Here is a 13,984-nt window from a genome sequence, read left to right as displayed (position 1 = left end):
TATGTTTAAAAAAGACATTTCCAAACCCAATTGTCCCAATAAATAACCTATAATAATTCTACCATAATTTATTTGTTGATTTTATAATGAACATAATATATGTTAGGAACATAATTGTAACTAAAAGAATAATAAAATCTTTATATAATTATTTTTTTTTATAATGAATGATCTCATCATAAAACATATCTACACAAAATTGGTTAGATTGATTCCTAATTGTTTTGATATATTTTATAGAGTAATTTTGATATATTTAATTTGTAATTTATTCAAAATAGTAAGTCAATACAAAAAAATAAAATTGAAATAAAATTCATATTAAATGTAAAAAATAAAATAAAAAAATCTAAACCCGTCAAATGAAATTTACCCATAATGAGTTATTGTTTTATTGATTTAAATGAAACTAGTGCTACGTCATTAATCCATGTCTCGATCCTTGTCATCCATTTTAATTAAATATACACCGTTGATCTGAAACAATCCACGGCTATCCTTTCTTAAATATTTCACACGGATAACAAATCTAACCCTAGATTGTATAACAATCTGACGGTCCAAATCCCCCCCCGCTAATCTAAACCAATTCCCCACCTATAAATAACAATCCCTCCTCTAAACATTTCATCATTCACTGTATTTTCAGATCTAAATCAGTTTTTTCAAATAATCCATCTCTTTCAAAAATGTCAGGTCGTGGAAAAGGAGGCAAGGGTTTAGGCAAAGGAGGAGCAAAGCGTCATCGTAAAGTTCTTCGTGATAACATTCAAGGAATCACGAAACCAGCAATCCGTCGTCTAGCTCGTAGAGGAGGTGTAAAGAGAATCAGCGGTTTGATTTACGAAGAAACTCGCGGTGTTTTGAAGATCTTTCTCGAGAATGTCATTCGCGATGCTGTTACTTATACTGAACATGCTAGAAGGAAGACGGTAACTGCTATGGATGTTGTATATGCTCTTAAGAGACAGGGAAGAACTCTTTACGGATTTGGAGGTTGATTGTTGTTTAGATCTGGTTTTCTGGAATTTGTATATCGATTTGATCTAGGGTTTCATCGTTTGTTGAAATTTGGAATGATCTAGTTTGAATCAGATTCAGTTTAATCCTTTCTGGTTATTGAAATCTTCTTGTTAATTTGTTTTAGTTTTATGAATTTGGAAATCTGCAAATTTTTAGAATTTATGATTATAAATTCTTAATATTTTTAATTACTTAACAAATAATAAGAATTTAATTAGTATATATATATATATTTAATAAAAGTATTATTATTAAATTACAATGATAATTATATTTACTTTAAACATAATGGTAGTAAAGAATATATATTTTTAAGTATTTTAACATAGTGATAGTGATTGGTGAATTATATTTATAATATTGTGTAAGGATATATTAATTATTTGAAAGTATATTTTTAAATATATTTTTGTTAAAATTCTATTGTTAATAATTTAAATGTGTGACTAAAATAAGAAAATGCAGAAATAATATAAATAAATAACTTGATATGATTAATAAAATAGAACTAAACAATTAATTTTTTTTTTATCTAATATATAATATATGATATTGATTAGTTTGAATATTTTGTAATTTATATATAATGGATTTATATGAGTGCAGCCTAACTTGACATTATTGAAAAAGACCTGTTTCACGCATGATAAGGTGTCTTTTATGGATAATAAATAATTTCGGCTGGAACTTTAAAATGTACAATAATTGAGTTCACGGAAATTAGAATTTCTAGATTAATTTCATAAAAATAAATTTGAAAGAAAAAGAAATCAACTGATTAAAGATATAATCAAATATAATGATTTAACTATACCGGTTAGGTATTGAAGTACTTATTCTCGAACCTGATTTTATTCGTATTTCACATCTCCGAATTTGACAATTATCTTTATTTTAGTCCCTATTCCCGATTCGTGAGGTACTCGATCATCGATAGTCCCATGCAGATCCTTGTTGTTGACTAAAAATTTTAGCCATTTAAATAAGAGATTCTAATATTTATATATATATATTTTTAAATTAGTTTATGTCAGTTATAAAAACATAATAATTTTATTTTTCTAATTTTTCCATTTATTTTTATACATTATTTATTTTTGTAAGTTATTCAAAAAAATATTTAATAGTTTTTAACGTATATATCTATAAAATATATTCAAATTAATATACAAATACGTCTAAACTTATAAACCATACATAAAATTTTGTTTGAAATTTAAAAAAAAATATAAATACAAAATCTATATTTTTAAATATCTAATGAGATTATATGTTGTTTAAAAAAAAAAAAAAAAAAAAAAAAAAATTCAACAGATTGTATAAATCTCATAAAATAATAGGTCAAAAATTATTTCTAAATATTTTGTTTAAAAACATATTAAATTAATAAAAAAAACAATGTAGTCTTAATTTAAAAAAATCTAAAATAATTATATTATTAAACAATTTATTAATACTTTTATGCATTTGACTTTTAAGAAAATGAAAGGTAGCATGCTTGAAGATCGGGATTTGTAAATGAAAAGACATTATCTTTTTCCCTCTTCCAATTCTTTCATCTTCCCAAAAATCTACAGTTCGTCACGATTCTTCACAAATCGCGCTGTTATAGACGAAGAATACGATCGATCCGATTCACAAAACGCCGAATCGCCGACCCAGAAACCTGGATAAGGTCAGTTACTTATAAAATTCGATAATTTTCAAAGGGTTTCGTATATAGTATGAATGTAAATCTAGGTCATATTCATTTGACAGGAATCATTGCTGCTGCTTGAATGGAGAAATTTCAGTTATTAGATACAATTTCTGATGATGATGATGATCTATTATGCCCTATATGTTTAAACTTTCCTCATAACACTGTTCTCCTTCAATGTTCTTCATTAAACAAAGGCTGCCGTCCTTTCGTTTGCGATACCGATCATTTCCTTTCCAATTGTTTAAACCGTTTTAGAAATGCTCATGGAATGTCAGATTCAATTTCACCTGAAAACACATGTTCATTATCAGATGAAAAACCCTTATGTCCATTATGTAGAGGAGAAGTTACAGGATGGATTGTTATAGATGAAACTCGTAAACATATGAATGAGAAAGAAAGATGTTGTGAAGAACATGGATGTTTATTTACAGGAACTTATTTACAGCTTCAAGAACATGCTAAGAAAGAACACCCACATGGGTGTCCTGCGAAAATCGATCCTGTTCGTCAGCTTGATTGGGAGAATTTTCAACAGTCGTCTGAAACTATTGATGTTTTGAACACTATTCATGCTGGAATACCTCATGGGGTTGTTCTTGGTGATTATGTTATTGAATATGGAGATAATGATAGTGGAGATGATGAGTTTAGAAGAGATAAAAGGAATTGGTTTACTTCATGTATTCTGTTTCAGGTTTGTGATAATGTTAGGAGTTCGAGAAATCGAAGGAGGTTTAGGGCTGATAGAGATAGAAGAAGAAGAAGTAATCAACAATTTGAATCTCAATTCTTTGATTATGGTGTGGAGTCTGTTACATCTATTATAGGTTCACCTGATTATAGAAACAATGAAATCGTAGGTTTCCAAAGGTATGAAAACAATTTTTGTTTTAAAATTTGGTTGGTTTTGATCTGAATTATTGTATTGTTTAGTTGATACACGTTGTTTGTTGTTATGATTAACAGTTCGGGAAGAAGGAGCTCGCGATTATTTGAGAGTTAGACAAGACCAGAAGAATTGATAGCAATTTGTGACAGTTGATATTTGTGTAGTTGAATCGATAGCAACAGTAGTTTTCATTTTTTCCTTAAACTTTGATTTACCCTATACATGATCAATATTGATGGATGTTGTAAAATGGTGAGTATTGAATGATAGAAAGAAACATTGTTGGTTAAATTTTTTTGTAGTAAACTATGTTTTTGAAATTGTAGTAAACTTAGGGTAATGCATATATAGTTATATACTTCCTTATGAGTTTAGGGAACACTTTTTTCTTGGCATTTTTCACATTTGTGATAAAGGTCAATTTTTAATTTACCATGAGAATGCCGAACCAAATCAATCGGTTTTTCTTTGAATCAGAATTTATTCAAGAAAGTTAGGTTATTTGAGATTTGAATTTAGGTCGATGCAAAATATAAATAGTTGATTCGTCTTTGGAATGTTTTATTTTGGTTATAATTTAGGTGAAAATACCTCATTTCGAGGGTGGTTTCACTCTCTTTTATCCCTTCTGCTAGTCGACTCCCCTTATCGTCGTGGTGCACCCCTGGCTCAGGGGTTATCATTTTCGCTTATCTTATAAATTTGACAATTTTTAACTATATTTTGGACTTAATTTTTAAAATTGAATATTTTTTGGCTTATCTTAAAAATTTGATAGTTTTTAACGATATTTTGTACTTAATTTTTAAAATTGAATTTTTTTGAGATTTATACATTTTAATCGGTCAGAGTGAGTTTGTAGCTAAAAATTACGTGATAGAACTGAAAGATTTGAATTTTTTTTAAAAAAAGATAAATTTTGTATATATTTTCCAAAGAAAAAAATTTAATGTATTAATATTTTAAATTGAATAATTTTCAAAATATACAAATTCTATAATAAAAAATAAAAAATAAAAAATATAAGAGCAAGTTGATCATCTAAAAAATGTATAATATTTGAGAATAATTAGAAGAAAAACAAATATTGCTATTTTTTTTTATTTAAAAAAAAGTAAGAATATGATGATTTAATTGAAAATACAAAAATGAAGACTTAAAACTCAAATTCGAACCTCAATTATCAATTAGACCAAAAAATGTTTAAGACAACTATTATCATAAATTAAAATTAAATATATCATAGTAAAAAGAAAATTCATGAAAAAGATATGTCCTATTGTAATCCCTAACCATTAATAAATAGTAAACAAAAAATATATAACAGTCAAAATCCCAAATACAATTTTTTTTATAACAAAAGACACAATGTTGCTAACACAAAAGACACAATGTTTAAACTCATGAAAAATATTATGATCTAGCAAACTGTCTTTAAAATGATGCTTAAAATGTATTAAAAAAAGTACCATAAAGTTGAGACTTGTTTCTTCTTAGTATGGTACATTACTTGGAAGGTTATTGATAACATTGCTTTTCATTCCCATTTTCGACCTCATTTGCTCCACACCCGACCTGTTCATCTGTCTCAACACCTTCATCTTCACGAACTTCTCCCTCGACAGCGTAGTCACCAAACCCATGCTACGATACCTGAGTCATAATAATGATAAGTTATATGGTTGTTTACTTCTATTTAACAATAACCATCAAAATAAATCCAACCTTGAGGCTAGGGCAGCTATAACTGCATGATTGGCTGGAGTAGGTTTAGGTTTCTGACGATAATATCGCAAAAATTCACGAGAGCCAAGCATCTTAGTTGAAACAACTCCGTCAGCTGTTCTTTTCTGTGTTATCACAAGTTCAGATCCACCGCTTCCAAGTTCAACATTATTTTTCATCTCATCAGCTGTCATAATCTGTTGTTGATCATCCTCCATTCCATCTTCATTCATGTAACTACAAACACACGAATAAATCAAATCGTCAAGGCATATGTATTAACTTATTTGAAAACAGTTACTTGTTTCAATAAGTTCTGTTTACAAATATACCTGCTACTATAGTCATAAAAATCCTCTAGCTCTGCTTCTTCATCATCTCCACCATCCCCATAATGAACCTTGCAATGGCTTTTGGCTTCCATATGCTTCCTAACTGCTTCCAAGCTAGCGAAAGGAAAACGTCTATGGTTGCAATACAAACATAGGAGGTCCTTTTTAACCTGGTGTTCATCATAAGTAGAAAGAATATCAAACAAAGCTTCCAACATCAAGATTCTGATGAGAAATTTGACAGAAAATGTACCTTAAGGCCAAGATATGTAAGAAAACCTTTTGGATCTTTTAGGTATTCTATGTCGGGTATGAAAAACCCATGTTTCTTGTGCATGTGTACCATACAGCTTTCTAAGGTGTCATGTTCCAAATCACACATAAAGCAGCACAACGGATCTAATAAAATATCATCAGTCTCTTCCTCATCATCCTCCTCCATTTCAACATGCTCATCATCATCTTCATCAACTTTCAAATTTTTCAAAGAACCCACAGCTTCTGTGAGGTTATCTTCATCAGAGTCAACCTCTTCCCACTCACTTTCTTCCTCATCTTCATCATCATCAGTTTGTTGGGAAAGGTGGTTATTGACAACACGCGGTGGAAGTGGCTTTATTATTGCCCTCTCCACATTCGAACGACCAGTTTCTTGGGAAGCCAGAAGTACGTGGCTGCGTGATTTCAGGTGTTGAGCATGTGCTTGTGAACTTCTATACCCTTTGTTACAAAGACCACAACAAAACAACATAGGTGTTGCAGAAGGCTTGTTGTTGCCTACAGCAAGTGCAGCTTGTCTAGAAAGGAAGAGTGTTTCAGTCACCCCTGGAACTCCAGCAACCTATTATTGTTCATATCATCCAACCAGATTGATTACAAACATGATCTTAATAACCAAATCAAGTGAAATTGAAATTGAAATTCAACTGAACAATTTGTTTCATTAGACAAACACCAATAACATAAGCACTTTGGTATCTATTACAGAAGAACCCCCGTCTATAAAATATAAGAAATGGAAGATAAACATCAGAAAATCAATCCAAATTTGATCAAATTCTGAAATAGTGGCAAAACAATACCCTAATTCAATATCTACAGCTGCAAATTAGAAAGAAAAAGAAATCTGATGATAATCAATCAAGGATTTTCTCCAATCGCACAGAACTAAACGTAGGGTAACAATAGAGGGAGGAAAAAGAGATGGGTCGATGAGTAACCTTGCGTTTGAGGTTGTAGCGATGCCATTCGGATTTGTAGTGAAGCTTCTGCTCCGATTCATCTTGAAGTTCTTTGTTACAGGCGTTGCAGGTGAAAACCGACATTTTCTCTTATTTTTCTTCTTCAAAGATAATATTGTTGGCCGTAGTAGCTTAAATAGGTTTGGCGAAAACCTGGTTTGGGGATAATTAGGGTTTGAGGAGAGAGAGACGACGGCCCGAACCGGTGTTTGTGGACCGTTTGATTCGTCATTCCTTTCGTAAGCGGTAAGCTTATAGTCGGTCCACATTTTGACCCTAATTATCATTACCGGTTTGATTGAACCGTTTTTTTTTTAGAAAAAAGGGACCATGTATAAATAAATAAATAAATAAATAAAAAGAAAAGAGTTTTTTATTTGGTGAATTGAAATTTCGGATATCTTCTTTGAAACCTTAAAATTTGAAGAATTTTATTGCTAAAGTTATACAAAACGAAATATTTTCTTAACAATTTAAATGACTTTCTTATTATGTATATGTCATTTATAAATAAATAAGATATCAATGTTAGTAAATTAACTACCGAATTTTAACGGACGAAGAGTTTTGGCGGTTAGGATTTGAATCATCAAATCTGAAATGCTTGAAATGATTTGTAAAAATGCAAGAAAAAATACATATTTATAGTGGTTCACTTAAATTAGTTATGTCCATTTTAGCCGCTATCAGATTTCACTATGAATAAAAAAAATGAATACAGAGTTTTTGTTAACACTTTATCTTCTAAAATTATGTCTTATCCTATAAAATAATTACAACAACATATTTACAGGATAAACTTTAACGTAATTAAACATAATTATTTCTTGATTAAGCCCAAACCAAAACTCAAATACAAACTCAGTAAACTCTAATTAACTCTTATAGAGTTTATTATAAGTGTAGTCTCCACAACTCAATAATCTCCACTTGAAGACTAACTTCATCGTCTTTGATCGGTAACGACTCTCCAACCGATATCTTAACGAAGAAGACCAACTGTAGATACACACAACTTCAGTTTCTTGTTTGTCACAATTTCGTCAGCATATCAACTAGATTTCACTCCTAAAAATCTTCTTAAAAGTGAACACTCCATCTTCTAAATTTGATCGGATGAAATGAAAACGAACATGTATATGATTCGTCATACCATGATAAACAAGATTCTTTACCAAATAAATGTCACTTTGACTGTTGCATCACAATACACTTCCCTCGTAGTCTAAACTAAACTCTCGTAAAAATGGTTACAACCACATCATCTTTTTAAAAGCCTCTATCACATAACATACTCTGCTTCACAACTAGAAAGAGTAACCATCTTTTGCAATTTTAAAACCTAACTAATTAAAGTACTACTAGAGTTTAGATGTATCATATTGTGCTCTTCCTACTATCACCATCACCATCATTGTCAGCATCAACATATCTTTTCAAACTCATATTAAACTTTCGAAAACACAAAATGAGACCCACACTTTTTCTTAAGTATCATAGTATTCACTTTACTACTTTCCAATGTTGTCTATCCGGGTTGCTCATGGATCTACTAACAACCCTCACTACATGTGATATGCCTAGTCGTGTGCAAATTGTCGCATACATAATACAATCAATAGTGGAGGCATATAGAACGATGACCATGTAATTTTTCTCATCATTCGTTGAAGATGATTGATCTTTGGATAGTCTAAAGTGACTAACTAAAAGGGTAGTAACTAATTTATATCGTACAAGTTGAATCTACTGAGAACTTTTTTCATATATTTTTCTTGTGAAAATTTGAGAAATTCTTTATCTCTAAAGATCCTCATCCCAAAGATTTATTTTGCCTCACCCAAATCCTTCATTGCAAACATTTTAGATAACTATTTCTTTAACTTGTTAAGCTTATACAAGTTTGCTCTAACAATCAACATGTCATCAACGTAGAGGAGTAGAATAATGTACGATTTATCAAATCTCTTGATATAGCAGTAATGATTAGCTTCACACCTCAAAAAATTGTGTTTCAAACGACAAGTTTCAAAAAAGAAATTAAATTTGACAAAACTACATCATTGACAAATTGTGTTTCTTTATCTCCTCATTTTTTTTTCAATCTATACTAACATGGATTTTAAGATTCCAAGAGAACAATTAAACTTACTTTTGGATGAGTTTAACTTTTTATTTCAAGATTCCACATAGTTGTCTCCCACTAGACAACAAGATCATCATATTGTTCTTAAGGAGGGAGCAATCCCAATTAGCCTAACCCCTACAGGTACCCTGCATTGTATAAAACATAAATTGAAAACTGATTATAAAAATGTCTAAACAAGGTATAATTAGACTTAGTAACAATGCATTTGCAACACCTATCATTTTAGTTAAGAAGAAAGATATGAGTTGGAGACTTTGTATAGACTATAGGAAACTAAATAGTATGACATTTAAAAATAAGTTTTTTTTTTCGAACGAAAATGGGAAAACGAATTAAGTATGTAGCCTGCAAACCCACCTAACCATTTAACTAGGCGCAGAACTTGCCACCTGACGGGCTCGAACACAGAACTTTAGAGTTAGTATCCATCTCTTATTGCCGCTAGTCTAGAAGAGGAGATAAAAATAGGACAAATGATTAAGTATGTAGCCTGCAAATACACTTAACCATTTAACTAGGCGCAGAACTTGCCACCTAACGGGCTCAAACCCAAGAACTTAGGGTTAGTATCCACCTCTTATTATCGTTAGGCTAAAAGATGGGATATAAGTTTTTATACCTATTATAGAGGAATTACTTGATGAACTTTATGCTAGTTGTATATATACCAAACTTGATTTAATAGCTAGATTTCATCAAATTTGTATAAACCCAAAATATATACATAAAATAACATTTAAAACTCATGAAGGGTTGTATAAATTTATAGTCATGCCATTTGGTCTAACAAATGCTCCTTTAAAATTTCAATGTACCATGAATACAATATTCAAACCATATTTGCGAAAATTTGTCTTGATATTTTTTGATGACATACTTGTGTATAGCAAAATTTGGAAAGATCATTTAACTCATATTCGATTACTTTTTGATATTCTGAAATAACATACTAAAAAAATCTAAGTGTTCTTTTGCTTAAAAAAAATAGAGTACTTAGGTCATACTATCTTAGCTGAAGGAGTAGAAGCAGATCCTGATAAATTGTTAGCAATGAAGCATTGATCTATTCTTACAACAATTAAAATGCTAAGAGGTTTTTAAGACTAACAAACTATTATAGAAGATTTATATGTAATTATGATTTAATTGCTAGACCACTATTTAATTTGTTGAAAAAAATATAGTTTTGTATGGTCTAAAATCTCACATGAGCTTTTGACAAATTAAAAAGAGCAATGTATACTCCATCAATTTTGACATTACCTGATTTTAACCATACCTTTATTGTAGAGACAGATGCAAGCAATATTGGTATGGGGTTATTTTAATTCAGAAACGGAAGCTCATATCATTCGTTCCAATCATAATCAAGTCTTTTTTTCCTAATAATAAACTTTTTTCTGCATATGAGAAAGAATTACTTGTGTTAATTATGACAATGAAAAAATAAAAATCATATATACAATTTAAGCATTTCATAGTCAAAACTGATCATGAACCATTAAAATATCTATTGGAACAAACAATACACACAGTTATCCAGGAAAATGGTTGTATAAGCTTATATGGTTCAATTTTTCTGTTACCTATAAAAAAGGTAAACAAAACATTGTTGTAGATGCTCTCTCAAGTGTGGAAGGTCATTGTTGGGCTCTTTCCACTCTTCATTCACATTTTTTAGATATTATTTTATCATTATGGAATAGTGGTCAGAATCTTAAAAATATTATTATTGATATTCAGAAAGATTCAAACACTCACCCATACTATTCTTATACCAACAATCATCTTAGAAAGAAATGCAAACTAGTAATAAGATTTGACACGAATCTTAAGAATAAAATAATAGAAACAATTCATACATTGTCGGTGGGAGGATATTTTGGAGTAAATATACCCACAAAGAAAATACAACTTGCATATTTTTGGAAGGGTATGAACAAAAACTTTCGGGAATATGTGCGTAATTGTCAAGTTTGTCAACAAAACAAACCTGATTCACATCTCCCCAATGGATTATTACAACCCCTTCCAATTCCCAATCATGTTTGGACTAACATTTTTATGAATTTTATAGTGGACCTTCCAAAATCACAAGGTAAAACTACAAATTTTGTAATAATAGACATGTTATCTAAGATGACTCATTTTATAGCAATTACACGTCCTTATACAACTTATTCAATTGTTATGGTTTTATTGATAACATATTCAAACTGCACGGTATACCAAAAAGTAAAATTTTCTTAAGTCACTAGTAGAAAAATGACTATTAAAGACGACGAAAATCGTCGTTAAAAACCTTAATGTCGACGTTAATAATTATTAACGTCGGCGAACAAAGTCGTCGTAAGTGGACACTATAAATCTCGACGTTAATTTTTTTTATTATTAACCACGACTTTAGGGGGAGGAAGCCGTGGTTGATAATACAGTATTATTAACCACGACGTTACCCAAAGCCGTGGTTAATAATACAGTATTATTAACCACGACTTTGGGTAACACCGTGGTTAATAATACAATATTATTAACAACGGTTTTGGGTAACACCGTGGTTAATAATACAATATTATTAACCACAACTTTGGGTAACGCCGTGGTTAATAATTTTAAAAAAATTTAAAATCCACGGTTATTTTTTGATTTTCACAAAACCTGTTTTAAATATTTTTACGAAAAAAAGACAATACAAAAAAAAACAATTCATAAATCAAATTAAATCCAAATTCGATAAAATACTAAAATAGTAATACAAAAATTTGAAATTAAATTGTAATGTGAATCACTAATTGGGGGGAGGAGGGGAAATCTTAGACATGAACGCCTCAAAAGCCTCTTGTTGTGTGCGCACCTGCGCCTGGATATCGTTAATCATTTGCTCATGTGCCTCCTTTTGTGCTTTATTTGCCTCCTTTTGTGCTTCTTATTCTGCGCGTATCATATTCAATTCTTCTCGCATAATCCTGTTCTCCTCCATCAGCGTTTGTTGTGACACATGCGAGTTGACGCTTAAAGAGAAACTTCCCCTTTGATCGAGTCTGAAGTGAGTGAGACGTATTCCCGATCCCATCCCTATCACCCTCTTGTGTCCCTGTCGTCCTAAAACAGACTCAAACACCTCGAGCGGTGACATATTAGGATTTGTTTCTAGCCGCTCACGTATCACAGTCTACAATCATTTCCAACATTAATGTTAGTAATTTTAAACTTAGACATTCAAACTAAAATGATAGAAATGATAACAACTTACGACGGCCTGTTGAACGAGCGGAGAAGGCGTGGGAGTCGGATCAGCGTTCTCCAAAAAAAAAAAAATTCATCATCCTCATCAAACATCTAAAAGGATCAGATTTCTACATCAGACAACTTTAAAATAAAATGATTACCGACTGAATTGATATGCAATTACTAAATTCTAAAGGAATAAACAGGATGAATCAAGAAACTTTCACAAAATTAGAGAAAAATGAAACGGAAGAAATGGGTAAGGAAAGATCAAGACATACCTCAAGCTTGATTAAATCTAGATCTATTTGCACAACTCCAAATTAGCAAAATTAGCCATCACGATCTATCAAGTATATACAACTAATAGAAAATCAAAATTGGATTATATTGGATTGGGATACCACCCACCTACATACATAAGAAACAACGTGCAAAACCAAACAATCTCACGAGAGGATAAATGGGTAAAATAAAAAAAAAATGAATCTACAATAGGCTAAAAAAGAAACCCATGTCTAGGGTGGGAATAGTTTGATTGAATCCTCACAGGGGATTTAATCAGAATCCCCCACTTGGAAATGATCGATTCATCTCAAATACGTGATTATATAAACATTTAGGGTTCCAGTCCAGCTCTAGAATGAATGAAAATAGTGACAAAAGAAGGAGAAGAAGAGATGAACCAGTTTATTTGGCTAAAGCGTCTATCATGGAAGAGCCAACAACAACCATTGTCCTTGATCCAAGCTAGGAAAGGAGTCGACAGTGAGCAAGAAGGAAAACTGAATTGGGGAAAGAGAGAAAGAACACTAGTAAAAAAAGACTATTAAAGACGGCGAAAACCGTCGTTAAAAGCTTTATTGCCGACGTTAATGATTATTAACGTCGGCGAACAAAAACCGTCGCTCGTGGACACTATAAATCTCGACGTTAAAAGTTTTTGATTATTAACCACGACTTTATGTGGAGGAAGCCGTGGTTAATAATACAGTATTATTAATCACGGCGTTACAAAAGCCGTGGTTAATAATACAGTATTATTAACCACAACTTTTGGTAACGCCGTGGTTAATAATACTGTATTATTAACCACGGTTTTTGGTAACGCCGTGATTAATAATACTGTATTATTAACCACGATTTTTGCAACCCTAACAATTCAATAAAGTCATTTCTCTAAACATGCAACCCTAACCATTCAAGTAAATAAGTCATTTATCCAAATTTTTAGAACTTACCAAATGGAGAATGCCAACGAATATACTTAGTTGATTACAACAATTGAAGGTGACCTCAAGAACAATAATAAAGTCCAAGTCTATATAACTGAAAGAAAAACAAACATTAACATTAATAAATGTAGTTAACCTTCTTCATTTTAAAAAATAAATATATTACAATCTAACACTAATGTATTGGATTCACAATTGAAATAAACAATGTCATTTAATGAGATAAGCATAAAATAATCAAATAATCATTTTAATAATGATTTGCAACTGTAATAGCCAATTAAGAGTAACAAGTAGAGGTCACTACCATTAGAAAGGTATACTACAAATCCTTTACACACTTAAATCCATGATTCCTACCCATAAATAAATTAATAATAATAACTTTTCCCTCAGTGTTCATTGTATTATACTATTCTAGATGATGATAAATTCTTTGGAAACCTTTTCAATCATT

The 13,984-nt window shown here is 30.7% G+C and overlaps 3 protein-coding genes across 3 annotated transcripts; 2 read left to right on the top strand and 1 right to left on the bottom strand.

The window, feature by feature from the left end:
- The first annotated feature begins 644 nt into the window (after window positions 1-644).
- On the top strand, window positions 645-1,119 carry LOC124942001 (histone H4). Its single transcript, XM_047482405.1, has one exon. It carries the CDS (start codon window positions 690-692, stop codon window positions 999-1,001), a length of 312 nt encoding a protein of 103 aa, XP_047338361.1. The 5' UTR covers window positions 645-689; the 3' UTR covers window positions 1,002-1,119.
- A 1,403-nt stretch (window positions 1,120-2,522) lies between these two features.
- LOC124942822 lies at window positions 2,523-3,942 on the top strand. The gene is made up of 3 exons (XM_047483385.1): window positions 2,523-2,698; window positions 2,782-3,598; window positions 3,695-3,942. Exons 2-3 carry the CDS (start codon window positions 2,802-2,804, stop codon window positions 3,729-3,731), a joined length of 834 nt encoding a protein of 277 aa, XP_047339341.1. The 5' UTR covers window positions 2,523-2,698; window positions 2,782-2,801; the 3' UTR covers window positions 3,732-3,942.
- A 947-nt stretch (window positions 3,943-4,889) lies between these two features.
- On the bottom strand, window positions 4,890-7,055 carry LOC124942256 (cytoplasmic 60S subunit biogenesis factor REI1 homolog 2-like). The gene is made up of 5 exons (XM_047482718.1): window positions 6,895-7,055; window positions 5,928-6,515; window positions 5,675-5,844; window positions 5,343-5,579; window positions 4,890-5,270 (listed from the first exon to the last, which is right to left on the bottom strand). Exons 1-5 carry the CDS (start codon window positions 6,997-6,999, stop codon window positions 5,111-5,113), a joined length of 1,260 nt encoding a protein of 419 aa, XP_047338674.1. The 5' UTR covers window positions 7,000-7,055; the 3' UTR covers window positions 4,890-5,110.
- Window positions 7,056-13,984: the final 6,929 nt, after the last annotated feature.

The sequence above is a fragment of the Impatiens glandulifera genome, chromosome 6 (assembly GCF_907164915.1).
Source record: "Impatiens glandulifera chromosome 6, dImpGla2.1, whole genome shotgun sequence".
NCBI classification, from domain to species: Eukaryota; Viridiplantae; Streptophyta; class Magnoliopsida; order Ericales; family Balsaminaceae; genus Impatiens; species Impatiens glandulifera.
The sequence above is the reverse complement of the archived record's forward strand: the minus strand, read 5'-3'. Positions and strand labels throughout refer to the sequence as shown.

Coding starts and splice junctions, on each gene's coding strand:
- LOC124942822 (XM_047483385.1), top strand. CDS start 2,802: ATGGAGAAATTTCAGTTATTAGATACAATTTCTGATGATGATGATGAT. Junction 3,599..3,694: donor GAAATCGTAGGTTTCCAAAG/GTATGAAAACAA, acceptor TATGATTAACAG/TTCGGGAAGAAGGAGCTCGC.
- LOC124942001 (XM_047482405.1), top strand. CDS start 690: ATGTCAGGTCGTGGAAAAGGAGGCAAGGGTTTAGGCAAAGGAGGAGCA.
- LOC124942256 (XM_047482718.1), bottom strand. CDS start 6,999: ATGTCGGTTTTCACCTGCAACGCCTGTAACAAAGAACTTCAAGATGAA. Junction 6,516..6,894: donor GCTACAACCTCAAACGCAAG/GTTACTCATCGA, acceptor GAACAATAATAG/GTTGCTGGAGTTCCAGGGGT. Junction 5,580..5,674: donor TTTTATGACTATAGTAGCAG/GTATATTTGTAA, acceptor GTGTGTTTGTAG/TTACATGAATGAAGATGGAA.